This window comes from Plodia interpunctella, chromosome 23 (assembly GCF_027563975.2).
Source record: "Plodia interpunctella isolate USDA-ARS_2022_Savannah chromosome 23, ilPloInte3.2, whole genome shotgun sequence".
Lineage (NCBI taxonomy): Eukaryota > Metazoa > Arthropoda > Insecta > Lepidoptera > Pyralidae > Plodia > Plodia interpunctella.
Window position 1 is genome coordinate 4,536,712 of NC_071316.1, and position 27,362 is coordinate 4,564,073.

Genomic DNA, 27,362 nt, shown 5'->3' on the forward strand with positions numbered 1-27,362 from the left:
TAAATGGCCTTCGTGTTTCGCAACTCTTGGCTCTGTTTAACCCGTAAGGGATATAGACGTATGTACTATTAATATTAGATTTCAACAAAGACATGTCCATACAAAACGATCGCCACAAATAAATTCATAAAGAAGTGACACATTGATTGTTAGATTAAAATCATTGATTATCACGTGTTTCCGTCTTTTTCCAGCACAGAACTAATCGTAACTCTGTCTCTGTCTAAAAGCCGTATGATCCCCAGGCGATATAGATGTAATATATTTAAAAAATGTTTTAATTATAGCAATTAAAATTCGGCTTCTTCGATGTTTCGGTTCTTTATGGAGTGTTTTGGGATATTTATCAATATCACGTATTCTAATGTTTTTGATAATGATTTTAGCTTAATTATATGTAAATGAAACCATACCATGACAGTGCGAAGTGGAGACGAAATTGTAGGAAGGGGACCCTGGGCTCCGACGCCCGACGGCCACGGAAGTAACCCGGAAAACGCTGAAATGAGAAAGTAATATGTAAAGATATTTTTTGAGATTTTTACGAAGATGTATTTTATGAGATTTTTACCAATGAAAAAATTGTAAGGTCTCATATTTGATTCCCGAGCAGAAGCTAAAATTAAATATAGGTTGACTAGTATATAGCAAGTAGGCAGTATATTGCGAATTATAAAATTTGACAACTGTCTAATATATAAAAATATATGGATTCGTAAAAAAATGGTACAGAATTTCTCAGAAACTTAAATCGTACATTCGATGTTCAAACTAGCTAATAATATGCATGTTATAATTAGGTAGGCAGGCAGTAATCGATTAATTATTCGATTAGGTTGTTGTACTCTAAATCGGAAATCGGATAGTTGTGTTTACGATTAGTCTCTCGATTTGGGACCAATAAAATCGTTAATTCCGAACATGTCGGCGCTCTTTGTATTCCTAATTTGAACTATTGTAGTTCTTTATTTAAAAGTAAAATTTATGCGAGTTAATAAAAATTGTATGTACTCGTATTTCAATTTTATTTTCAAACGTATAAGAAAAATTAAAAAAAAAAAAAAAACAATTGAAAATCTTTAAATCAAAATTATTTTCTGGTCTTAAATTAATTAGACTAGTAATTTGCAGCTTTGAAAAAATCTAGATATGGTGCCAATTTTTTAAGGACCTGTTTCACAGCTTTCTGATAAATTTATTAAATATACTCTAATCTGACAGGTAAAGTAACTGCTAGATAAATCTTCCTGATTGGCCAGTAAGCCGTATTCAATTGTGAATCGCAATTTTTAGCTCTTATCTTTTTGACATTTTACAGATAAGTTATCACATACTTTATCAGCAAGCGATGAAACAGGTCCCAAAATTTTTATTTACAATGTCTACAACCCTATTTCTGGACAGTAGTTTGAAAAGACAAAATTTCCACAACTTGAATTAACATCAATTCATAAAATTCATATAGAATGTTTTAAGATCCGAATAGTCGATAATTATATCGTGCGCAAAGACAAATTACTTATAAGTTGTTCAAACAGTTTAATTTGTAAGTACTGCACGTACCCATATATAGTATGTGTTATAAGTGTAACATAACGCTAATATTGCATGCCTGTAAGGGTAAACTGTTGAAACTACTGTATTGTATGTGCCACACCTTGTACTGCACAGTTACTGCAATAAAGACATTTGAGTTTGAGTCGGATCTTAAACAGTTAACATACATTCACCCTTTATGTCTTATATCTGTTTAACATTGTATACAGACAGACGAGACAAACCTCCTCTGAGATAATTAATCGTATAAAAGTGAAACAGACATCCAGACTCGTATCCGTTGCAATCTAAGCTATCGGGAATCGAACCTGGGACCACGCGGTTCGCATCAACAGTCTTTTGTTAATTAACTTAGGTTCGCATATCCTTGCTGTGGAATACGGGAAACTATGGAGACGGTGTTTTAAAAATATATGGACTGTTCTGGTTTTGATACTGACTTGTAAAATGTATTGACACTGGCTTGTGAAATGTATTGATTTTTATATTTTTATATCATCAGGAACAGATTTCAATAAGATTTTTTGGTCGAAATAATAATAGAAAACGTTGAAATCAATACGCCAATTTATGCAAACGCTTACTTGGTTGACTCATGAATATAATTTACCAGAGAACACCAAATACCTTTATCTATTTGTAGCATAGGAATATTGACATTATCAATTAATATAATTTATGTTTCATCAAATCCAGTCAATACGTCAATATTTAAATCGAAAAATAAAATCGTAATGCAATTTTTTTATAATATAATATGTAACTATATTATTATTATAAAGAGGTAAGAGAAAAGAGTAAGCGTTTGTGAGTTTGCATGTTTGAGGCGGGCAATCTCCGAAACTACTGAACCGATTTCAAAAATCCTGTCCAAGATTGCTATAGACTATATTTTATCTCAAATATCCTACGGGAGCGAAGCCGCGGGCAACATCTAATATATTTATAAAAATAATGTGAAAATATTACAAAAACATGAGAGCCAATACAACTCCTAGCGTTCCGCCCGCCAAAAGAATCACAAGAGCAGGGCAACGAGAAAAGAATGAAAAAAATCACACCTCCACGGATTTAATGTGCGTATAATTTCTTTGTGGCACCGCTGAACGTGAACAGACGTCATAAAATATGCATTTCTGATGCTTGTACGCAACACATACACACACAGACGCCTCGTATGGTCCTGTGTACGATATGATTTGTTTATACGAGTTTAGCTGCGGGTTTAGTCAGCTGTGTCCGTGTAAAAAGAACATTTTGAAGGAAATTCATTTATAGCTGTCCCGTCTATTGTGTGCTGTCAACGCTATTTGGAAATGCTCTGAATGAATCATTATCTATTTGGTTAAATTCTTCATGTTATTTATCATAATTTAATGAATAAAGGTTTACAACGTTCAAAACTGCGCTATGAAATTTTCCCCACCGGAACAGTCCAGTTTGGATCGATTTTGACATTTCCTTGAAAAAGAAAAGTATGTTTTCCTCAGAGAACAAAAGAAACAAGTGAAGAACAAACACGTGTCTTATCAGTACAACAACAATAACAACGCGAAAATATTATTGTTCAATTACAAAACATCTAACTATTCCCGTGTAAACTCTCCATACCTCATCCAGACGCCCGCACACACACACAGACACACACATACACACACACAGACTGGATCACAATAACTCAATCGGCATACAAGCACACCCTATTGCATATTCATCCCACCATTTTGTATCTGTGTATAAAATTATAATGCATTATGCGACCATAACGTTTTTACATCGGATAGCGCATCGTCAATAATTTGAAATTCTGTTTACCTTTCCCGTATACGGAATTCTGAGTTTTATGAGTTAATTAAATTATTAATAACAGGCTTGGCTGTGTTCGCAAAGTTATGTATTGAGGTATTATGCAAATTGTGACATATATGTCTTAAATATTTAAGTTTTGCGTTTGTACGATGTGAATGTTTGATCGGTGTGGCACTAAGTCATTGTCAACTTTTGTCTAAGCGCCAAACAGACACGCACCGCAAGATTCGTAATTTATAGTGTTTGTCGCGGCAATTGAGGGATCGGGGCTCGCGGTGCGATACTATTCGATTTGAATCTAATAATATAATATTTATGTAATACATAGCTACAATCATTATATAAAACTATCAATCGTTATAAAAAACTGAAAATTACTATTCCCAAAATGTACATAAACAAATAGAAATTCCGATTTTGTTTATGATTACATAAATGAGTATAGGCGCATGAAGAAATAAAACACTCGAAGAGATATCCATAACAAATGTTTTTTGTTTTCGAAAATATTATGAAAACACTATTTTTCCATGCACATTGCACATATTTTTAACGATAAATATAGAAGAAAAACGTCTACTAATAAACGTGTCATTCCAGAATAATTATGAATTATTTATACTAAATTAACAATTAAACACTATTAACAGATCAATTAATTGAACATCTTGAGTGCGTTCGGACAATAATGTCCTAAAAAAAAAAAGAAAAACTGTCAATTTCAATACGAAATGCGCCATCTTGTCCAACTGCTGACATTAAACTAAACTTAATTAAGCAATTCTATTTCGTCGAGAAACACATTTGAAATTCGCAAAGCGCGAGTCGCATTAGTGCTAACATTGTTCAGTATTTTAAAAAGGCAAGGTTTTTTTTTAAATTTTCGTGGTATTTTTGTGTGCCAAATGCAATTTAGTAGTTAAATATGTATAAATACGTATACTATAAGAATTTACTCTTTTATATTATTTGCAACATAGGTTTACATTCTGTAAATTTTCCATAAAAAATATTATTATTGTTTAATGTGGCCTTTTCCCACAATAGTACTATTGTATTTTCACGTCGAATTTTATATTATATAGTGATTTATCAAAAAGCTACAAACTACTGGCATTTCGTAAGGACCACTGCTGAGAAGAAATCGTGGCTGAGGGTTGTGACATCACATTGATTTTTTTTTTTACTATAATTGAGTAGACCTCCTAGTATAACCTCCATTACCTAACTCATTTTATACTGGATGATAAAATATTAATTAGGGTGTTCCCTAAGTGGTTTCTTCCTTTAATTTACACCACAGAACCCAAATAAGACAAAGGCTAAACGTTTGAAGTCTGCTAATAGCTCACGTTTATTTTCAAAATAATGGCGCTTACACAATTTTATTGAGAATAGAATTAAAACAATGAATATACATGCCGATGTACAAGGGATATCACCTGCTGCCAATAAAAAGAATCGAATGAACAAAAGTATCGATTATCGATACATTAATCCGGACAATCGATTGCATGTTGCATCGCTGACTTAACGCGGACGCCCTTATTTATTGGAGGACGCGTTTAGATTGCCTTTTCGTATTCGAAATGTATAAATGTATTGTCTTAAAACATTTTTATTCAGAAACATACATCAATTTACAGAAAGTATTGTTTAAAAAATATATATTTATTTGTGTAACGTTAAGCTAAGTTATTTATTGTGTAATGTTAAACATTTTAATGATGATATATATCTTTATTAGTATGAAGTTAAAATTAAAAGGCAAAATAAACAAAAAAATACATGTATTGGACTAATTTATTATCATTTTGATGATTTTACATGAAACACTAATAAATATAATAAATAATAATCAAATGACAAACAAACAACAAACTAAACAGACTTTCAAAGACGAAACGTGCAATTTAATTATGAAAAAAGAAAAAAAGAGTGATGATACAAAAGAATATACTTAAAAATCCATTGCGGCATTTATTACCCAAGATAAGTACAAACCCTCAATCTAACTCCAATACAAAAGTTGACTATCGAAGACATCTCCCTAATTAGACTCCCGACGAAGTTAAAACAACTGTCAAGGCAGAACAAAAGCAAAATCATGTGGAATCATTTACTCCCGGCCCCGGGGGGGTAAGAGCGAGGTGAAGGGGGGAGCGAGAGAGAGGCTTTTCCTTAAGGCTAAGATTTACCGGCCTTCGATTGCTGATAGCCTGACGGGGACTTTGAATAAGACAGTTAATTAAGATGCAGATTTTGAAAAATATTTAAAATTGATGATGACTTCAAAAGTATATGAAAATGATAGATGTATTTAATAAAGAAAAAATCTACATTCTGTACAATTAAGTACGTATGATGTAAACTATGACGCAAATTAAGTCTATATGTATGGAAATAACAAAATCTTCAGTTTAAATAATGACTATGCACCTTATTTTATGTTATGGGAGAGCTATAATGAAACCAAATAAAAAGACCTGGTCTAATCTCAGTTTTACAATTCATCGTCCTTTCTCTGGAGCTATTCATTAAACTCTTTTTATTTGCTCCTGACAGCTAGATAGTCTATACAGTTGCCATCAGTACACGTAACAGATCGCCAGCGCACATACTATCTAGATCCCTATCGATCGATGGATCTGATTTGATCTACGTATGCGTACGTTCATAATTATCTGCGCTCTTTCATTTGCCGACTGACTTTATGACCGTCTGGTCCGTGTAAACGTCTCAAATCATATTGGCGAGTAATTAATAGTCATTACATACGGCAATGTGTACAAAGAGAATAATTAACGCACTGACAGAGTTAAAGCCGGACGGGATTGTGTTTCAAACGAATTTACCGTTGCCGATATAATATTGGAAGAAAAAAGTCTTAATTAGTGCTGATAGATGGTATTGGCCTCAGTATTGAACCCTGCGGAACGCCAATTTGAAATGTTACAAATAACTCTGCCATTTGTACAAAGGCAAACAAAAACTCTAATCACCAAATCTACAACAAGAGCAAACACCAAATTTAGCGTCTCAGGTAATGTTGGACGTAACAAAAGATCTCACGATGCAAATACACACACTAGTTACTATCTATACAGGAAAACGTTAAACTTATTTCCAATCTCAGCAACAATGCCTAGTCGATCGTTGGAAATAAAACTAGACACGGCACTCCTTATCGGAATATCTTAAAACGAAATATTGTAATAAAAAGTACGTAGAATAGCCACATACTTAATTTTACCGTCATTCCGATCTTGTAATACATCAATTTCAATCTTAACACAACAACATAAAGAGTTGCCTATCAAAATTTATGTTTTTCGAACGGCAAGCCAACAATGGTTATAACATACATTGATGTAATGAATATGGAATGGGAGGAATATGATTCATCTCGTTTCGGTCTCAGTACAAATCAGGAATGAGATTCAATTTTAACTCAATTAGATATGCAGGAACTTCCATAAACGTAATGTATTCAGAAACATTTTTTATAAGGACAGTACTCATAGATCTTATTCGCTTCATTTGTTGATGATCCATAATTTTTTCTGTTACATGTCATGGAACAAGTTCTCGTGTTTATGGTTTGTTAATAAGCTTAAGAATTCTGAGATGCTCACGTCTTGTACTTAGATCTCTTGTTGCACACTACTTGAAACATATTAGAACTGGATGCCAGCGTGATCAGAGCCCTCATTTCAATAAAAAGCATTAATAGAGTAATCAGCATTACATTTCAAGATACGCTGGACTTATTCCTTCAAGTTGCGATGTTAGGTGATCTAATTTTCCTTTAACAATGGACGGTAGGGTTCAAAATGGACTATCAGTTGTTTTATTAAAGTTGTTCCTTTCTTCGATGTGTGTAACCACATCTACATTTTCGAGTTGGATGCCAGTAAATGTCAATTTAGATGGAGACGACCGCTGATCTGATGCAGTTATTGAACTCAGCTTATGACGTCCGTTTTTTAGTTAAGTGTCTCAATTACTGTGGTAAATCTGATTGGCCACGTATTTGTTACTTGATTTGTAAGTTTTTTGCAGGCATTTTAAGTTTTTCTTTCAGCGTATTACGCCGGTTAATATGCTTCTATGTACCTATATATTAATTGGGATAATCTGATAAGAAAACCATTTTTATCGTGAAAGTTCATTGTAAAATAAACTATAATACTTTCAAAAATAGGATAACATAATACACATTGAAAACAAAGCTCAATTTTTACATCTCCTATAATGTTCTTAAGAAATAAATCACAAACAATCGCCAAGCGAAGTCGCGTGAAAAACGAGTGCGGACGTAAATGTCGATGATCGGAAAAAGACAATGGAACAGTAATCTGATAATAAACATAATACACTTTTATAATACGTCTGTGTTTTTTAGGGAATTTCATAAGATATTGTGCTGGCCCATTCACCCAAAACAATGGGTTCATAATGCCCTACATAATTGGCTTTGGGCCCATTCAATGGAACCTCGGGATTTCTGGGTTGGTCGAGTGACTTGACGAAGAAATTTGTCTTGTTGATAAGTTTTTACTACACATCGCTGATATTACGAGTGAGGAAGAAAATGTAGAAAAGCGTATCTTAAGACTCCCGAAGCTTTACTTGTGGTTGAGGATAGAACTCAGAAAATGCTCAGATGTGAGTAAGAAGAATATGATGAAAAGAGAAACGAGTTAGGGACATTTTTTGCTTTGGTAATCATGATATATATTTCAAATTACAACGTTACAGAATTCCTCGAATTACTTGTTTTAATTTGACTAAAAATAGATTGCTTTCGCCATATACTATGCCTAATATCCGGTGGAATCTTTAATTATTCTGTTTCATGTTTGTGTGTATTATAATGCAGTAACGGAGCGGGCATCAGCTACTTGTTTTAGATTTCCCAAATCCATTTTAGGAGCAACATAGTTGATTAGTTTATCCATTTTAATTTGACTAAGCAAATATCATACAATTACTCATACAGACCATTTCCGCTAACGGTTAAATATGTTTATCAAGCGAATCGAAAACTATAAAAGATACACGTGTACGTCTCATCGTGACAACTGGTGATCCGAGAGCAGGGTACCTATTTTCTTTGCTCAGCAGTCTTATATAGTCTAAAGCGAGGAAATGCTGCCAAAATTCTGGCCACGTTGCCTCGGTGCGGCGCGTTTGAGGAGGTTTTTTATTTGAAATGTTTGTTATAATCTTTTATTGTATAATTGTTATTGAGGAAATAAATACTACCTTTGCTACGTGTTGGTATATTTCGTGGTAGGCCATCAAAATTTTCCCGTTTAGGCCATTTTCCCGCGCGCACAATATCATCGACAGAAGCTAAATAACTAATTGCCTTTCTAAAAACTTTGAATTGGTTATAAATCAGTCTAGTTAGATTTGGCTATCAGCATCTCAAATGGCATTCTGTTTCAATTAGTTTTAATGTTAATTTCGACGGTACAATACTATTAACATTTACACGGTTTCCTTAAGCCCCCGCGAAATGTCAACACCGGATTATTCTGAGAAACATTTCGACCATAATTTCGATCGTGTGAACGGGATTTTAAACATTTCTGTTTTAATTTCTGCATATTTATTACTTAAGTGACAGGTCGTGCTTAGAAATATTCCTTGTTATTCATTAAAAAGATAAAGAAAGCATACTTTATGCTAAACTATATTTTGTCTCTATCGCAATATTTGTCACTAGCTTTTGCCCGCGGCTTCGGAACGAAAGCGATAGAGGAAAGCGGAAAAGACACGACATTCAGTCACTTAGGGGTTGATTATTGAAAAAAAAAAAATGAATCGTATGTTTAAACGGGGGTCTTTAACTACATACATACCAAATTTCATCAAAATCCGTCTAGCGGTTTAGCTGTGAAAGCGGAATAGACAAATAGACAGTATAGTAAGGGTGGGTAGTAGGATATATAATAATTATTTAGTTATCAAAATTCCTTCCCCCTTAAAATAATAATGAATATCTAAAGTAATAAATACAATGATTGAATGTATATATTCATACGAGTATAATTATTACTTAATTAATAATAAATGTGAAAGTTTTTGCTGTAACAAGTTTTTTGAACCACATTTTATTTAACAACCAGTTTCTTATATTTTTTTATCAATTCATGACATCCGGGTAATTGTAACGCGGCTAATCACGAACACAAATCGATTACTTTATAAAAAATCGAGTAATTCCGAATCGATATTTTATATCGATTTCGCACAATCTCAGAATTCGTGAGCCATTTGATACTTACAGCATTCTCTCATTAATTCTCAAGCATCGCCTATTATTAGCATCACGAGTATAAAAAGTATGCTTAGTGCACATTGTGCAAGTAAATTGGGGGAGTCGATTGGCGAGTCAATAAAAATACTTTAAATACTGACAACAAAACGTTATTGAAATATTAACAATCTCACTTACCTGAGTCTCTAAAGTCGAATTTTATTATGAATATATAGGAAATGTACTTAATTTAATTAATTAAGTCCCTGGTTCTACCATGAATCATAAAACATGTAGCACGATTTTGCGTCCACGCGTTCTCTCTAATTTTTACACGATGCGTACACGACATAGGACATACATACAGCATGTAGACGCTATGAAACATACAAATATGAACTATATATTTGTATGTTTCGTGGGAAATCTTCTCGATGGAATTTGGCTTTCGACTTAATGACGATGGAAGTAACCCGAAAAAAGCTCATATAAAAGAGAGAGTACAGTGAAAATATATCGCGTTCATGGCGTCCTATGTGAGCGGCATTAATAACCTTGTACAATTTAGCATTTCGCTGCGTTGCGCTGCTTTTGTCGTTCACTTCGAGCGCCGAGTCACTAGACCAGTGTGAAACGTTCCTAACCACGAATTACATAACGAATTATAAGTCCGTATGTTATCATCTATTGTGTTACTCGCTAATCTACATAAGTATAGGTATTAATGCGTCTTTCGAAAACGTTTTTGTAAAACGTTTCGACACAGATACACCAGTTTCGGTCCTACACGAATAAATCGGAATTTTCAATACAATAAGATGTACATACAGTCGTACACAATTTGTTTTTTGTAATGTACTGTCGCGGGCAGAAGTGTTTATGTATGTCATGTATACAGATATTCAAATTTTTTTTCGAACACAAAAATGGCAGTCCATTTGTGATGTCAAACTAGTCACATTTTAAATAAATAGATTTGCCTACAAAACCAAGTAATATTTTTTGTAATTAGTAGATTATACAATACTGACTTTACTAAAACAAGACGACACGATTAATTAAATCTTCCAAAAACACATTAAACAAACGTAACGTTTGATTAAATACAATTCTTCACTTTACACTAAAAAGGTCTCATTTCAACAGCCCAATCAATTATATCTCCAAGAAAAACTTTAATCCTTCCAAAAAACAAAACAAAAGCACTTTTGTGACGCAATGTACCCCGTAGTCAGCGATCACTCACAATGGGGCTCTGCAGTGACTAGGAGAAAACATTGATTAATTATCATAATAATTTATTTGATACTCCAAAACTTGATACGGGGAGGGGCAGCTTGCGCAACGCGAGCGTTTAAGTTCTATTCTATTTGAACCAAAAAATATTAAGGCATGTATACACCTTCGGCGGCAGTGTAGCGACAACGCCCTATAATTTTACTTGATTATAATTTTGAAATTTGACTTCTTAATTTTTGTATTTTGATTTGTAAATTTCGATACACACATTACTAAGCGAATGTTTTTGAAACAGTTATTCTTTCGATATTAATTAGTTTCGCTTATATTGGATATCACTTAAATGAGATTGTGGAGATGTAAACAAATATTTTTTTAAATGACAGATTTGATGTAACTATAAACTAAACATGAATAACTTTATATCTAGTCCTACGGTTCCAGACGACAAGCATTGTAGATTAGCTTGTGTGTCATAAATGATATGAAAATTCAGTTTAAAGACAGTTATGACCTCGTGAGACCACGGCATTAAGTTAGATTGTGACCATACCTAGTTAAGTTGTTTATTATGATGATTATAAAGCCAGACATAAATTTATCAATCATATCTTGGAAGATATGATCCTACTAATAATATAAATGCAAAAGTTTGTGAGGATTTATGTTTGTATGTTTGTTCTCTGTCACGCAAAATCTACTCGACGGATTGTTATGAAATTTGGTATACGGCCAGAATATAACCTGGGATAACACGTAGGGCACACGTTTTTAAGCCGAAATTCCCAAGGGAGTAAAGCCCCGGGGCGCAGCGAGTACTACGATTAAAATTTAGTTTATGATCCCTCTTTAACTTATGGTTTGGTGCCGTTCCGTGTTGCCGCTTGTGTATACCGGCCTTTACGGATAAAAATGAAAACGTAAACGCGTTGCGGCTTACAGACTTGGTAAAAAATATGTTGAAAACAGAACAATGTTTTGGGTTATGATGCATGGAAGTGATTTGACTGTTTCAAACAAAAGAATGAGTTTGACGGAAAAGGAATGGATCTGAATGTATCGTTAGTAGTGATTGTTTCGGTTATTAGCATAATATGGTTTTTGTTGAGAACGGATTTTTGTTTTAGGCTTGCTGTCGGCTCTGAACCACTTGGACCAGGCCAGGAAGAACTCCCTGCAGTCCACTGTGGACTATTCGAGATATGTCAAGAGGTAATTTCATTTTTTTTATGACGTTTAATTTTTTTTTATTTGTCCTATGTATAAAGAGACAAAGAAACTTAACTAAAAAATGAACTGAACATGCCTATATTATATGGACCAATCTCTTTCTAGCCCTTTCATCAGCCACGATGCCTAGAAACGCCTAAAAAAATAATCTTAAATTTTGAAAAAATAGGCTGTGGTGACCACTTACCATCAGGTGGGCCGCATGGCTGTTTGCGTGCTTGGTTGTAATGAAAAAAAAAACGTCCTTTTAGTAGCCTTTTACAATATTTAGGCGAGTTAAAGTATTCGCATGCAAGGGAGTCTACGCCATGCGTTTTTATTTCTATTTTTTTTTCTATTTGCTTCACAAATATGTCTATAATTTTTTTACATCGCATAGAATTTCACAGCTCTTTAAACGTAAGTTTTTATATATATGGAATGAAATATAGTTCCCCATCGATCATACAAGATGACCAGTGTAAACAATGTCGATGGAGAGATAAAATTCATTGCGCAATGCCACCGCGCATACTATAGGGCATATTTAATGATTCTCAAAGCAATTAATAGCAATTGTTGGAAACATTGAACCGTGGTCATCATTAATACTTTATGTAGGTACCACCTGCCTGGCTATTAAACTTTTTACATATACATCCGTGTAATATTTGCCAAAAATATGCTACGAATTCATAGTTTTTTTTATTTATAAATTTTCCAAATGCGAATGAGAAAAATATGCTCGTTCTTGTATGTGCCAAGCTGTAAAACTAGTCTAAATTATAGAAAAAAACTGATCATCCCGGCTTCGCTCGGGTAAACACATAATTCAAAAATGTAGCCTATATTCCTCCTAAAGGTTTCATTTATCTCTATGCCAAATTTCCTTCTAATAGTTTTTGTGTTCATTATAAACAAAATATACTTATTAGTATGAAAGTATGAACTAGTTATTGGATTATGAAAGCCAATGAAAGACGAAATTAAAAGTATTAATTATTTATATCACATTGAAATGTGTGTCTATGACGCTTAGCCAAGCCAAGAGCCGGGAATAGACTAAATTCTGAGAGAGCCTAGAAGATGTAAGAACTTAAATATAACTCGGACTTCTATAATAAAGACTTTATTGTTTTACACATAAACTGTATGAAAGGGATAGACTCCTGCAGTTAGTTAGAGGAAGAGATACATTTATTGTTTATTTCAACAATAGTGTGGATGAAACTCTAAAATATAAGTAGATGAAAAAAAGAGTCTAATCGAAAAAAAAAGTTTGTGTAAAACAATCTTGTAAGAAAGGACCCTGGTTTACATAAAAAATATTTTTCATCAGACACTATTCTCCTAATTTACCAAGCGAGTGTAGCATGCGAAGTGTACAAATCAACTTGGGCCAAAAATACATTTTTTGTGGTCTGATTTTGATGAAATTTAAAATATATGTAGGCTCTGTCAATAAATTTTTTTTTAAGTTCGTGGGGCACAACAAAATCTTTTAACTAGTTTTTGAAATATTCACAATCTTGTAAAAAATTGTGAATATTTCGAAACGCGGTGGATAACTAGTAAATTTTAAGTTATAGTACTCATGTTATAAATACTTTTATTCTTTTAGTATATACCTTTGTTTTTAAGATGCAATATAACTAGTAAATAAAAGTAATGTAACAAAATAGTTTTTTACCACATAATTTAATGGACCGAAACCGAACTCATTACAGCTAGCTACCATACCAGTTATCCAGGATTCTGTGGTTGCTCTGGTATTTAAATCGAATTAAACGTGGATTTTTAACTTGAAAAACCTTGAAACATATTTCGAGCGCTAATTAATCCAATATGTCGCACGTATTGAAGATAAATCTATACATATAATCAAACTGTAAGTTGGCTATGTCTGTACATAGGAGATATTAAAGAAAATATGGGAGTCTTTGTGGGACTAATAGAAGCAAAACCATTAATTTTTTTGTCTCTCTGTCTGTATGTTTGTTCGCGCATCACGCAAAAACTACTAGATGGAATTTGATGCGGTTATCACAGTGGTATAGCGGATGGTTTAACTTTAAATTTGGTATAGTTTCATTGCGATACGTTGCTTAAAATCCGAAATATTTACAGATAATAAGTTACAAGCGGACGCACGAAATAAACGCGGATGAAACCGCGAGCATAAGCTAGTAGGGAATAAGACAGAACGTCTTTGTACATACGTACGTAAAGACGAAGAAGATAAGTAGTATAAGACAAAGTCGCTTCCCGCTGTCTGTCTGTCCCTATGTATGCTGATCAACTGATTTTTATGCGGGATTTTGTGATTCCTGACAAAAGTTTGGGTGTATAATTTATTATAGTTTTACCCGAACGCAGCCAGGACGGTATAGTAGTATTTTGTTACTGTTTTTTGCTAGTATTTTGATAATATGTAAAGAATTTTTTTTTGTAAAAAAAAATGATAGATAAATTTGTAAAATATTAAATAACTATCGGATCGCCCAGGCTTCGCTCTGGTAAAACCATAATAAAAAGTAGCCTACGTCACTCCTAATGGTATCACCTATCTGTGTGCCAAATTTCACCAAAATCGGCCCTGTAGTTATCGAGTTTATTCATTACAAATAAAAAAAAAACAGAAACACAAATCTTTACTCTTTGTAATAATATTAGTATGGATTTTTATCCACAGATACAGTTCAACCCTAGAATGCGGCTCCTCCTACTGCAAGGACCTGGGCTACCGAGAGCACTTCCACTGCATGGACTGCACCGCCAGAGTGTTCTGCAAGAAAGAGGAGATGATCAGGCACTTCAAGGTATACGGAGACGTTATAATTTTATTTTTTAATCTCTCTCTCATTTGAGCTTCATCTATATTTTGTTATTATAATCAAATGCATAATTTTCTTTATTTTGTTTTAATTACTTTTCATTTATTCTGTATTGTTTTTAGGTTTTATTAGCTTAATAACAAAGCTCGCTACTTTTTTAATTAAAGTCAACTGGACTAGTTTCATATTTACCGCATTTTGACGGTGGCTTGTCTCTTTCTGGTTTAATCACATGTTTTTTTGTTCATTTTGTACTTTATTCAGTAACTAAATTCATTGTATACAGATCTTTTATGATTATTATTGTATCACTCAATCGCTTGTACAAGATTTAATTTTATTTCAAGAAGAATCAGAAACGAGTCTTTATCTTTTTGTATCGTTGATTGTTGTCGTATTTTAAAACTATTCTTATTCAACAGTGGCACAAAAAAAGGGATGAATCCTTAGCCCATGGGTTCATGAGGTACTCCCCCTTAGATGACTGCTCGGAGAGATTCAGTGATTGTCCACACAACCGTAGTCAAACCCACTACCATTGTATTCAGGAGGGCTGTGATAAGGTATGTTTTCAATTGATCATAATAATTTATTAACGTATGTAACTTCTACAGGTCTCATCTAGATCAATCTGATACTTATTATTAACATGCCTACATGAAAAGCGTAAACTTTCTATCCTGATCATCAGAGTTTAAAAATTAAAGCTTGTTTATTTTTACCTAAAAATATGTTGAATATTTAATTTAGTCATGACATGATATTTACTTTTGAATTTTTCCATAGCAATTATTTTTCAGTCACTTTAAAAAATATTATTTTGTTTTGTTCAACTAAACATTCCCATAGAATGTGCACCTTCTTATGTTGTGCAACTTCATCGACAATTAAAATTATTGCTTCCGTTTTTATTTTCTTAGGCGGCTTTTAAACATTTTTTTCATCCTTCAAGACGTCAGAATTTTTACTTCACTCCTTTATTATATTAAAAATCCTCTCTTTCAGGTGTACATCTCGACCTCAGACGTGCAAATGCATGCAAACTACCATCGCAAGGACACGGCCATCCTCCAGGAAGGGTTCCAAAGGTTCCGGGCAACTGAGAGCTGCGCCGCCCCTCACTGCGTGTTCGCTGGTCAGAGAACAACTCACTTCCACTGCCGGAGACCTGGCTGCACGTATACCTTCAAGAATAAGGCTGATATGGGTAAGTAGACTATGAGGTTTTTGAATTATCCTTTGATTTGTTCTAGAAGATACGGGTCGACGATAATATATTTTGAAATCATGATAACAATAATACATTTTGCCAATTTCATTCATTGATACATTTACTAGGTACAGCTTATTTTGTCACCGTTTACAACCACATATTTGAATCTAAAGAACTTAATTAATAATAGACTGATCATTTATGAAAAGTTTAGTTAGATAGCCAACGAATTCCACATTTTTGCAGAAAAACATAAGACTTACCACATCAAAGACGAGGCGTTATCCAAGGACGGCTTCAAGAAGTATATGAAGAACGAAGCGTGCCCGTACAGGGACTGCCGCTTCAGCAGGACCTGCAACCACATCCACTGCATCCGGCCGCACTGCAACTACGTCCTGCATTCGAGCAGCCAGATCTTCACCCACAAGAGGAAGCATGAGAGGAAGGAGCAGGAGATGAGTTTTGGGTACGAACTAGATGTTATCGATGAGATTGTTAATTACTTATGAAGACTCAAAATGAGTTAAGAGCACATAGGCGTGGGGTCCGGTGCCAGCTCCTAATTTAATATGAATTGTAGTTTGTAAGATTATTAAAAATTTAAAACTATTTAATATGAAAAAAATAAATTTTAAGATTCAAAAAGAAACAGATTCCAAAATCGTCTAGAGTAGGTATAATTTTGAATATAATAGTTCAGATTAGTTCAATAGCTTTAATTTTATTGAACTCTGTAATATATATGTATAAAAACAAATTCATTCAGTATCCTCAAAAAAGGCTTAGCTTATATTAACCATGACTATGTGTAGACTTCTTTAACAGTTCAAAGTGTTAAAAGCGTCCTTTTAATAGCTGCTTATCTTAAGTATTTCATTTTGATCAATTTGATTATCCACATCTCCAGGCTTCCCACATCGGTGATCCAGAGCGCGCTGATGCAGCAAGGCGCGGACCTCAGCATGTACTCCCCGAGCAGCAACCTGCACATTGACGATGACATGTCCAACTCAATGGACCCTGACTACCCTCATCCTTTTGTAAGTGTCACTTCATATTTCTTCTTAATTTGATTATGATTGATGATTTGATAGATTGTAAAGACGAAATCTTTTTTTTTTTGTTTGTGTTTTATATTTTTTGCGTTGTTTTTGCTAGATTTGATTAGCCAAATAACTGGTCTGTCAAATTTATATTCAGCAAATTTACTAATATATTAATAAATAAAAAATATGATCAAATCAAAATTAATTCATACATACATAATAATACATATACATCATCTTCATATAGTCGTGTTCTTATCATAACTGAAGTTCGTGGTACTACATTATGTGGAATCATACATACCGACTTCTTAGTAACATTCATAAAGTGGTTTGTCGTCTTCTCTATTTCACACATTAGCTGATAAATCATCAACAAAAGTGAAAACATCCTCACGATGATTTCCTTGACCGAAAACTCAATGAACTGAACTGTTTCAGCTATTTAGCATTCCTTAACCCCAATACTATTTAACTTTATTTTCAGAATCCTGCGTTGGTAGAGGAAGTAACCCGCAAATACATAGAAACCTTCAATGGGGGCAAGGAGGCTGAAGACAAATGCAACAAATGCAGCGCTTTCAACAAGCACTACCATTGCTTGGCTGACGGCTGCAAGATGGCTCATAGGTAGGTCGCAAAAAGATTCAATACTTACATAATTTTAGCTACAAGTAATCCATTGTACAAGAGTCAGACTGACATAAGATTGATGGACGTAATTTATGTATGGACGCAACGAAAATATAAGAGAAAATGCCCCCGAAACTGATACATATGATTTTATAATAGGCAAAATCGTCGAACAAAAAATCAATTTAATGAAAATCGTATTTTTTTATCGATATCGAAGAAATTGGCAATGACAAAATTGCTTACAATGATATATTCTCTTCTCAGTTGTCACACAACGATGGTGAAGCATGTGATGGAACACGAGCAGCAGAACCAAGTCACTGAAGCGTACTTTGTGACGTACACACGGAACAACCCGTGTGGAAACTCCGCCTGTCAACATATCAGGGACATCACTCACTATCATTGCACATGGGTAAGAGCTCATCGTAACTTGAATATCTCAAACATAAAAAAAATAAGTTATTGCATCTTAAAGACAATTATCAGCATTATGGTGTTAAATAACACCGAAAACCCAATATGAACAAATAAATAATAGTTTAACAGTTAATTTAATTTTTAATTTATTTGCAGGAAAATTGTGGAGCAGTAATCCTATCTTCGGAGGAGCATCCTTTTAGACGACTCGAACATCACCGTCAGCATGCGATTTTAAGCCCAATGTCCCCTAACTTAGCGGCTAGATTTGCTCCAAATTTCACTCCTCAATTGTCAGCCCAACTTCACCCCAATATGGCTGCCCAATTGGGCCAAGTACCCAGCCTTCCCAATCTACCCCCAAATCTGGCTCAATTAGCTCAAATGGCGCCAAGTCTGACTTCTCAATTGACTCCAAACTTACAAGCCCAACTGAATCTTGGACCTAATCCTGGAGTAGTTCCACAGCAAGTTAACCCTTCAAGCTCTTTGGATGAAATGTTCAGTAGGAAGAGAGGAAGACCACCGAAGAATAGGGTCGTTGAAGTCTGGACTGATAATGTCACTCCTCAAGCTATTTTCACATCATTCAAATTGCCTAAAAGCAATCAGTTACCGCCTGTGGCGCAGTCACCCGTGATTACTACAGTGGAAGAGTTTCCGGTAAGAATAATTTATTATCGTAAATTTACTTAAAGTATTTCATTACTTACGATTTTTTTTTCTGTAAAAAAATATTCTATTATTATTCTTCATTTTCAGCGCATCAAATTCCAACACTTCGAAGTCTTCACCAACCCAGACTCGTGCTCCCAATCGTACCCGAACTGCCAACTCAGAATGACCAGACTCCACCTCCATTGCTTCAATTGCAGTTTCACCGCCGAAGCCCACGCCTTCATGGAAACCCATATGAGGGAGTCCCACTCCATTTCTCCTCTCTTAGAAGGCTTTGACCACTTTTCTTCTTTCGAGCAATGCGGCGGAAGAAGCTGTTTCAAAAACCAATTGAGAACCCATTTCCATTGCGCTCAGGGTAACAATTGTCCGGCAATTCTAACTCAATACTCTGCTTTAGCTACTCATAAGCATGGAAGAGGTACTCCAGTGATTAAAAGTGAAGAAGAGAAACCGTTCGAAGAAGCCAAAGATTATTCTTTGAAAGAACGCGCATCAGTAGACAGTGTGGGGTCGATGAAGGAGGCAGTGGAGTATGCGCCAACGAATTTCTCGATCAAAAGCGAGTTTGAGAGGGAGCAAGATAATGTTTCGGGTGAGCGTTTTTCCACATTACACCATATCTCTAATTCATTCTTATATCCAAGAATTCCTAAGCAATTCTTCATATTTTCTACAAACATTTTTACATTGTTTAGTGACAAAACTCCTATAAATCAGTCAAATAATAAACTGTTCATTTCAGTAGTAAAAGCTACGGGAACCTTCTACCCGTCGTCTCATCTCCGAAGCAACACTTCCTCGCCTTCACCACGAAGCATTTACGACGCTTCTCCATCTAAGGACATGAAGCTTCGCATGGACTACGACAAAAAACCAGATCAGAAGCCAACTGGACCGACTATTCCTCCATCGTGTCATGATCAGAACTGTACTTTAAATAAGAATGCCGGTGGAATGAATCTCCATTACCACTGCCCTCATTGTGGACAAGCTTATGTGGATTTAAAGCTACTGTTTAGTCATATGGTCAAGAAACACAGCAATGCCATGGATACTGGTCCAGTAGGATTGGCAGCTACTAAGGTGAGGTTATTTCAAAGCTATGTACGTGAATTTTACCGTGATATTGACAACGTGGGAGAGGTCTATGTCATAGCCATGTTACTCCTATTTATTGATGATGATACGTTACGTTACGTTAACGAATAATTATTCGTTAATATTTTATTTTCTCTTTTCTCTTTTCCACTACAATATGTTTTAACAATTTATTTCCGAGAAAAGTAAATCTATCACTATTCATCTACATACACGATGTATTCATTTTGTCAAAATGCCGAGAAAAACTTGGCCATGTATGTGAATGAAGAAAAAAGTTTGAATGAAAAATGAGCTTTAAAATATTTTCTTCCCATTATTTGTATTGTTATCCCATTGTTGTCTTTATTGAACAAAACATAACACAAACGATAGAAAACGCAACAATATTTTTATAAACTGATGTTGCTATTTTCAAATTCTGAAACTTTGAAAAGAGACAGACAGTACAATGAGCTGATTGTCCGCCAGGAGACGTTGGAGCGCGAGTACCCGGAGATCTCGATCCTGCCGTCCACTGCCTCCTCCAGCCAGCTCTCCTCCCCCCCACAGCGACCTCCCAACCCTGCTGAGCAGGTAATGCTTTATCTTCTTGACTTCGAACGGTTTAATCTAGATCATAGCGGCTATGCTCTCATTTTGACGTTTTTCACTAAGTTTGGAATCTTTACAGTCGTATTCGTATAAGATCTTGTGGGTGAGGGTCGTTGATACACACAAGAACCTTCTTAGTAGTCGGTCCATATTAGTAGAGTAGTTTGTCATTGGTTTCTCCATTTCACAGACTAGGTGATATGATCAACTATTAGAGTGCAGGATTCCTCGCGATGTTCCTGGGGGAGTAATTGCCATTGCCATTTACATTCTCTATTTCACACACTAGATGATAAATCATCTACTAGAGCGCAAGTTAGATTATGAAAATTTCACTCTGATTTTATGACTGGCCTTGACATCAAACCCCTTTGGTAATGCGGCTGTTGCATATCAGCTGCCAAGCCACATGCCATGACAAAATGTAACATGTCACTTAAATCATTAATTATGTCCAGGTGCAAGCAGTCCAAAGTCTCCTGTTGCAGCAGTACCTCGCAGGCGGTCGCAAGGGCAGCCTCCAGGAGCAGCTGAAGATGCAGCAGCAGTACACAGCCTCTCTGGCAGGGTTGCCAGGGCTGGCGCAAGTGGCTTTGTTTTCACAGGGGTGAGCTTTCAAACGTTGTTACTTGAACCGGCTTGGAGAAATGACTGTTATCTTTTAATCACCATAATAAGAGAGAAAAAGAACTATATTCTTCTTAGTCGTTCACTCTTGATAGAATGGTGATTACGGGTCGGCCTTTTTGCCTGACTGACTCGACTTGGCTCATTACTATCTTATCCTTAGGGAACTTCTTCCTGATTTTGATAACATCATAAAGTAACGAAAATTTGACAACTTTAACTGAGGCATTGATTTTGCGCGCTCTCTCTCTCTCTCTATTTATGTAGTTTTTTTTTTTTTTTGCTCTAGTTACACGCTATATCAATTTTCTCCAAGATGTCGAAAGTCATCTAATATTAGTCTATCATTTTTGTAAATATAATATGTATATAATTCTTACCCTTTTTGAAAGTAGTTTGTTATTTTATTTTTAAATTTTCTTTAATCAGTTGTGGTTTAATATATAGATATTATAGATGTGAATTAAATAAAAATAAAAAAAATATTGAATCTTATATTGTCATGAGTCTCCATTTCTATAGCTTCGGTTTATTGTTCCAGTGGTTCCCCCTTCCCCCTGTACCCCACGATGCTGTACCCCCCGGAGCTGTTGCTGGAGCAGAGCCTCCTCCAGGGTCACGTGATGCCCCCCGGAATGGATAAGGAGGCCGAAATGATGGCCAAAACGTGAGTATTTTCATTATCGATATTACGTTTTTAATTTGTAATTCATAGGTCGCTGGTTCACATCCGGCTCGATGGACCATGAATAAAAATGTGAAATATTGTATAGCGGACTGAAGAAATTAGGCTGGTATAATAAAAATCCCGGAGCTACGGAGAAACGTGATCGTTAATACATAGAACGAACCAGAGAGAGGTGGATACAGCACAATGTTGCGTGACCGAAAAAACTAAATAAAAAATAAACACATTTTAATGTTGGTGTTCCAACACTTTATTATGAAATTCAAGGGCATTGCTTTCAATAATTTGCAAATTACTGCTTAAATGTTCATATAATACGTGGACTTAGCCTTATATACAATTTACATAATTCGGTTCAAAAATCAAAATTCATCGCACTTCTAGCAATTTTCGAAGAAAAAAAAGTAGCAACTGATGTTTTATTTTTTCAAATAATAGCACTCCCAACGCACATCTTGCAAGCAAGCAAGATGCTAACCTGTACATGTCACAAATATGAACACACGAGACGTCGACACGTGCCGGTCAGGTACTTGCATGTGTAAACAGCGCACATACAAGTAGCGGACATGTCAGTGCCAGTCCTAGCACGTGGCACAAAGCATCTACCTCCCCGTTTATTATCGCCGCCATTTTAATAAGCGATGTTGTCGGCAGTCGGCGCGCGCACAGCACGCGCGGGCCGCACATGCGCGTGCTCAAGGACGAGCCGATCCCGGAGGGCTACCTGCGCTTCCGCTTCAACGAGGACTGCGCCTACCAGCACTGCGGATACAGGTAAATTAAGCCATATAATTGTATTGCCATAACCATACTTCCATAACCATACTTCCATAACCATACTTCCATAACCATACTAATAAAGATCATAGCAGACATAGGTACTTTTATCGAAAACAAATTAGCAGATTGCTTCTTGTGAGCTCTCGTCTTGTCAATGTAAACTATATTTTCACTTGAGACGCTATAAAGCTCATTGTCAATTAACACCACCTTGCCGGGTAGGAGCGGTGCTGTAAACTTATACCGAAATCAATATTGATTTTGAATTTATGAATTAAAACGGAACGAGTCAGAATGTTCGATGTTTTAAAGTGAGAGTTCAGTATAACAAAGCCGTGCAGTGAAATTATCGGTTTCCCTTCACTGTAATCCTGAATTTATAAATCAGAAAGTAAGGCATAGGTCTATCCATCTATCTGTCATCTAAATCACTAAAATAACGCAAAAAAATGAAAATTCCTTCATGGTGAAATTGTGTTCTATGTGTCCAGGGAGCACCAGACACACTTCCACTGCACGCGCAAGGATTGCGGGTACTCCTTCTGTGACAAGACCAGGTTCGTGCAGCACACAGCACGCCACGAGAGGTAAGATTTTATTTACAGTTAACATTTAATTGAAGAGTAAATTAAGTACATTCAATTTATACCCATCGTATACATGTGATAAACTGTAAGGGGGTTTGATACTATTCTGATCTTTCTGTACTGTATATCTGTTCTATAAATATTTCTGAATTTTGATAGGAGAAATTAAAAAAAAAACTTCTGTCTATGGTATATTTGTTTTGTAAATCATGCGAAAACTACTGGATTGAATTTGATGCATGGTTTTAAAGATCAAAGCATACATATGGACAGACAGCGAAAAGTAAGTGAAGAGTAGTGATTAGTCAAAAATCCGGGGCCTAATTCGTACCGGGTTCGAAGATACTCATGACAATTGGATTCATTCTCTCTTTATATATAGCTATATCCTTTAAACCAAGGGCACCTCTCAGGCATTTGACGTGACATTTACATCTACCACCATCTTGTGACAAGTAGACTCTTGTGAATGAAATATCCACAAATTGACAATACAGTTAAGACGAAAAGTCGAAACTTTTATCATTAAATTCTTTAAAAATTCTCCATCCATATTCTCATTTATTTTTTAAAGTGTATATGCCCAAATTTTTGTTAATGTATGTGATTTGTTATTCCCAGACTGGACACCCTGATGGGCGGAGACTTCCAGCAATACCGCGCGAATGTGTACTGCCAGCGACCCGAGTGCCCACACGCCTCCACTTTCGGTAAATATCCATTAAGTATGTCCTTTGTTAAACTTTCTTTTTCTCATTACGTTAAATTTGGGGCTGTATCGCCGCGATCGGTGTCTGTATGACAACTCCTTTTGAAGATTTATCTATGACTTTATTCCCGGCCGCCTGCCAGATTTAAACCCTTCCTGAATTGCTATTGTTGCCTATCAGCTGCCAAGGCTAAGGGTGTTCTCGTTTTCAACTACTGTGAAAAGAATATCTGGAAGTCAGTCTTATTTCTTTTTAAGATAAATTGTCATAACTACTTATTTAATATAAAAATCCTATAAATTAATACTATTTAAGGAATATGTTTTAACAAGGTCTCTATTTCACAGGTACAGGCCAAAACAAGGCATCTCACTTTCACTGCCTGAAGTGCGACTTCGTGTGCACCGACACCAACAAGGTCGTGGCTCATCGCAGACAGCATCAGAAACTGGACACCATTCAAGCTGCTGGCTTCGAGAAGTTTCCACCAAGCAAAGGTGAGATGATCCCAATTTAATTTTTATTTACTGGTAAATTAAGTCTCATATCCAATGGCGTTACAATCTGTATTGCCCGTTTAAATAATTTCACAAATTCAATTACACAATGACATAGATATTCGACCCGGAAATCAAAATCGTCAATCTCTCAAAAGTCTTTTCAAATTCATTTTCTTGTAAAATTTATTCCACACAAGTGCAGCGACACCCTCACCGGACCATGCAATCTTAAAAATAAATTTAAATAAACGTTTCTTTCCAGGCTGCGGCTATGAACCCCAATGCATCCACAGCAAGAAGCAAACCCACTACCACTGTCTCCAGTGCGGCTCCGCAGTCCTAGGGCTCTCGCAGATGACCTCTCATAAGTACAAGCACCAGGAAGCGAACCTGGGACCCTCCACGAGTGCCACTAACTGACCGACCCTGTACATAACCTCTGTATATAGCATTAAGTGTATAAACTATTTAATCATTGAGATTACTAGTTTTCTACGCGATTGTACCAACCAATTTGTCAATCAATTTTGATAATGATTGATGAATTGATTGATTTAATCGCCATGTAAGCAATTGCTGAAATGAAAGATGAGAAAAATGAGATAGAAATATGTAAGATTTGATATAAGATTTTTGTGTCCCTCAATATTGTGCCTTATATGCAAACTGACGGACAACATGACTATCCAACGCTCATACAAATGTATGGAGTGACTACATGGCAATAAATTGAATTTATTAGTCGAGTTTTGTCTGAGAAAATGTGGCAAAAGTGTGCCAAATCAATGTTGACTTTTGAAATTTTATACACGACAAAATTTTTTAGAAAATAATTGTGTTTTGCTTATAAAATATGTAGAAATATGATATATATTAAACTAAGTAGAGTTGGATGAACAAATGAATTTAATTGCGGAGTTGCATGTTAATGTAAACGTGTGTATATCCTAAACCCCGACCAATCGTAGGTAGTTTATAAAATATTTATATTTATTACTTCCCCATGAGAAAAGACATTTTTACGAATAGTATTATTAATTTAGATTTCGTAAATAAAAAAAATACCTAAGGCAATATTGGGATAAGAAAAACCACTTCGTGCCTGGATGATTACAACGTGACAATATCTTCATTTGCGATAGTTTCTGATAGATAAACATTAAAGCACTCACGTATACACCTATCAGAAAATATCTCAAAATTATCATTACAAAAAGTATAGTTATTTAAAGAAAAAAAAATCTATTTAACAAAAACGTCAATTTTTTAAACAAAAAAAAAACTGTAAATAAGAATAGATTTATTATATATAAAACTATATGTTAAAAAAGCTATAATTGTTAATCGAAAATTGGTAAAAGTATTGTATAAAATCAAAATCAAAATCAAAATCAAATCATTTATTCAGAAATTAGGCCTTCACAGGCACTTTTTCACGTCATAATCTAAATTAAATGATACTAAGCTACAAACTACTAGCATTTCGGAACGACCACTGCTGAGAAGAAATGCCGAAAGAAACTCATTCAAACAGTGTTGGTCCCTATGGTATAATAAAAAAAATCTCAATTGGACACTATGTACAGGAATTTTGAGTGCTAACGATTGTGATTCATGAGGTAGCCATAAAAATGCCATAAATGTCATACGTTATTTAACTATAATACTAAATTTTCCTTAGAAACAGTATTAGCAGTATCCTTTAAAACCTTTTGCATTCCTTTTTTATTCCCGGCGTCCGAACTGAGCCGACCCATTAGTTTTAGCAAATGGTCAATGATCATTTTTGTGACCAAAACAGTATACCCCATTCCTAGCTTAAATCAGTATTTAATAGTGTAAGTACTATCCCGTTGTTCCTATTATCTGTGTAACATCAATTATTTGACAGCCACAGGAAAAAAAAAAACAAAAATTAATGGAGATTATTATTTTTAAAACTCATAATTATATTTGTAACACTTTTTCCTGTGACTGTTCTTTTGTACTGTCATACATTTTTACACGAACAAGGTTCTTTTCTTGCTCTGTGTTTTACTTGTAAATGTGTTTCATCATAAAGTAGACTTCACAAAAGGAAAATGTAGTTTCTTACGTAAAATCGTCTAAAAATAGCCCGTGCCATAATTTTAGTCACAACCGGAAGGCTGAATGCTTCATCGACCTTGTAGTTAATTTTTCGCATTCAATTTTGTTTTTTTTTTTTTGGAAATTTCCTGCATTTCTCCGTATTTTTTACCAATCGGTCCTTTCTCTAAGAATATAATATAGTTTCATTAAGTGTTCCCAAGGAAATAACATGCATTGCAATAAAAAAAAAATCTTCATTAATGTTTGTTACGCCTTTGTTTTGTTATCTAATTTTATGTACAAACATTTTATTTTCTCTCTTTTTAAGTTTTTTTTTTTTTCTTTCACAATCTTTTTTTTATAATTTAATTGCGTATTTATATTTATTAGTGCACGTAGCTTTAATTTTAGTTGTCAAATTAATTTCTGTGTACAGTCCACGGCAAAATGGAGTGTTATTTTTTTTTTCTATAAAATTAAGTGTCCTCGTACAAAATTAATGTAGACCTATGGTCTCGCTTCAAGCTAAGTGATATGGAACTACTCGCATAAATGCGTTTGCTCGAGTATTAAATAAAATCTTAAAATTAAAAATATTAATATGTCATCTTAGCTTCGTTTGACAGAGACCAGAGTTTATGGGTCGAATGTAAATGTAAAACAAAATGGCGATTGTTTCTACAACTATTGGTATTTACTGAAATAATTTAGTGTTGTTTACCTCATGAGTTCTAGGAATTAAACGTGAATATCCATGGTTTATGGTTTTCATTTCCGCACCTAACACCCT

At 34.8% G+C, this 27,362-nt stretch overlaps 1 protein-coding gene across 5 annotated transcripts in view; it reads left to right on the top strand.

Annotated features, from left to right (window-relative positions):
• The window catches only part of cas (castor), a 78,719-nt gene extending 52,935 nt beyond the window's left edge, over positions 1 to 25,784 (top strand). For 2 of the 5 annotated variants that reach the window (XM_053762954.2, XM_053762957.2), the window contains 19 exons: positions 12,001 to 12,085; positions 14,775 to 14,901; positions 15,339 to 15,479; positions 15,922 to 16,123; positions 16,376 to 16,598; positions 17,040 to 17,172; positions 17,666 to 17,808; positions 18,079 to 18,229; positions 18,391 to 18,897; positions 18,997 to 19,507; positions 19,658 to 19,998; positions 20,485 to 20,589; positions 21,066 to 21,214; positions 21,776 to 21,901; positions 22,580 to 22,699; positions 23,197 to 23,292; positions 23,914 to 24,017; positions 24,350 to 24,499; positions 24,765 to 25,062. In XM_053762954.2, coding sequence (XP_053618929.1) covers positions 12,001 to 12,085; positions 14,775 to 14,901; positions 15,339 to 15,479; positions 15,922 to 16,123; positions 16,376 to 16,598; positions 17,040 to 17,172; positions 17,666 to 17,808; positions 18,079 to 18,229; positions 18,391 to 18,897; positions 18,997 to 19,507; positions 19,658 to 19,998; positions 20,485 to 20,589; positions 21,066 to 21,214; positions 21,776 to 21,901; positions 22,580 to 22,699; positions 23,197 to 23,292; positions 23,914 to 24,017; positions 24,350 to 24,499; positions 24,765 to 24,922 — 3,572 coding nt within the window. In that variant the 3' untranslated portion in view covers positions 24,923 to 25,062. Of the gene's footprint in view, positions 1 to 12,000; positions 12,086 to 14,774; positions 14,902 to 15,338; positions 15,480 to 15,921; positions 16,124 to 16,375; positions 16,599 to 17,039; positions 17,173 to 17,665; positions 17,809 to 18,078; positions 18,230 to 18,390; positions 18,898 to 18,996; positions 19,508 to 19,657; positions 19,999 to 20,484; positions 20,590 to 21,065; positions 21,215 to 21,775; positions 21,902 to 22,579; positions 22,700 to 23,196; positions 23,293 to 23,913; positions 24,018 to 24,349; positions 24,500 to 24,764 lie in introns of all 5 variants that reach the window. The other 3 variants (XM_053762958.2, XM_053762956.2, XM_053762955.2) reach the window with 3 other exon arrangements.
• The last annotated feature ends 1,578 nt before the right edge of the window (positions 25,785 to 27,362 follow it).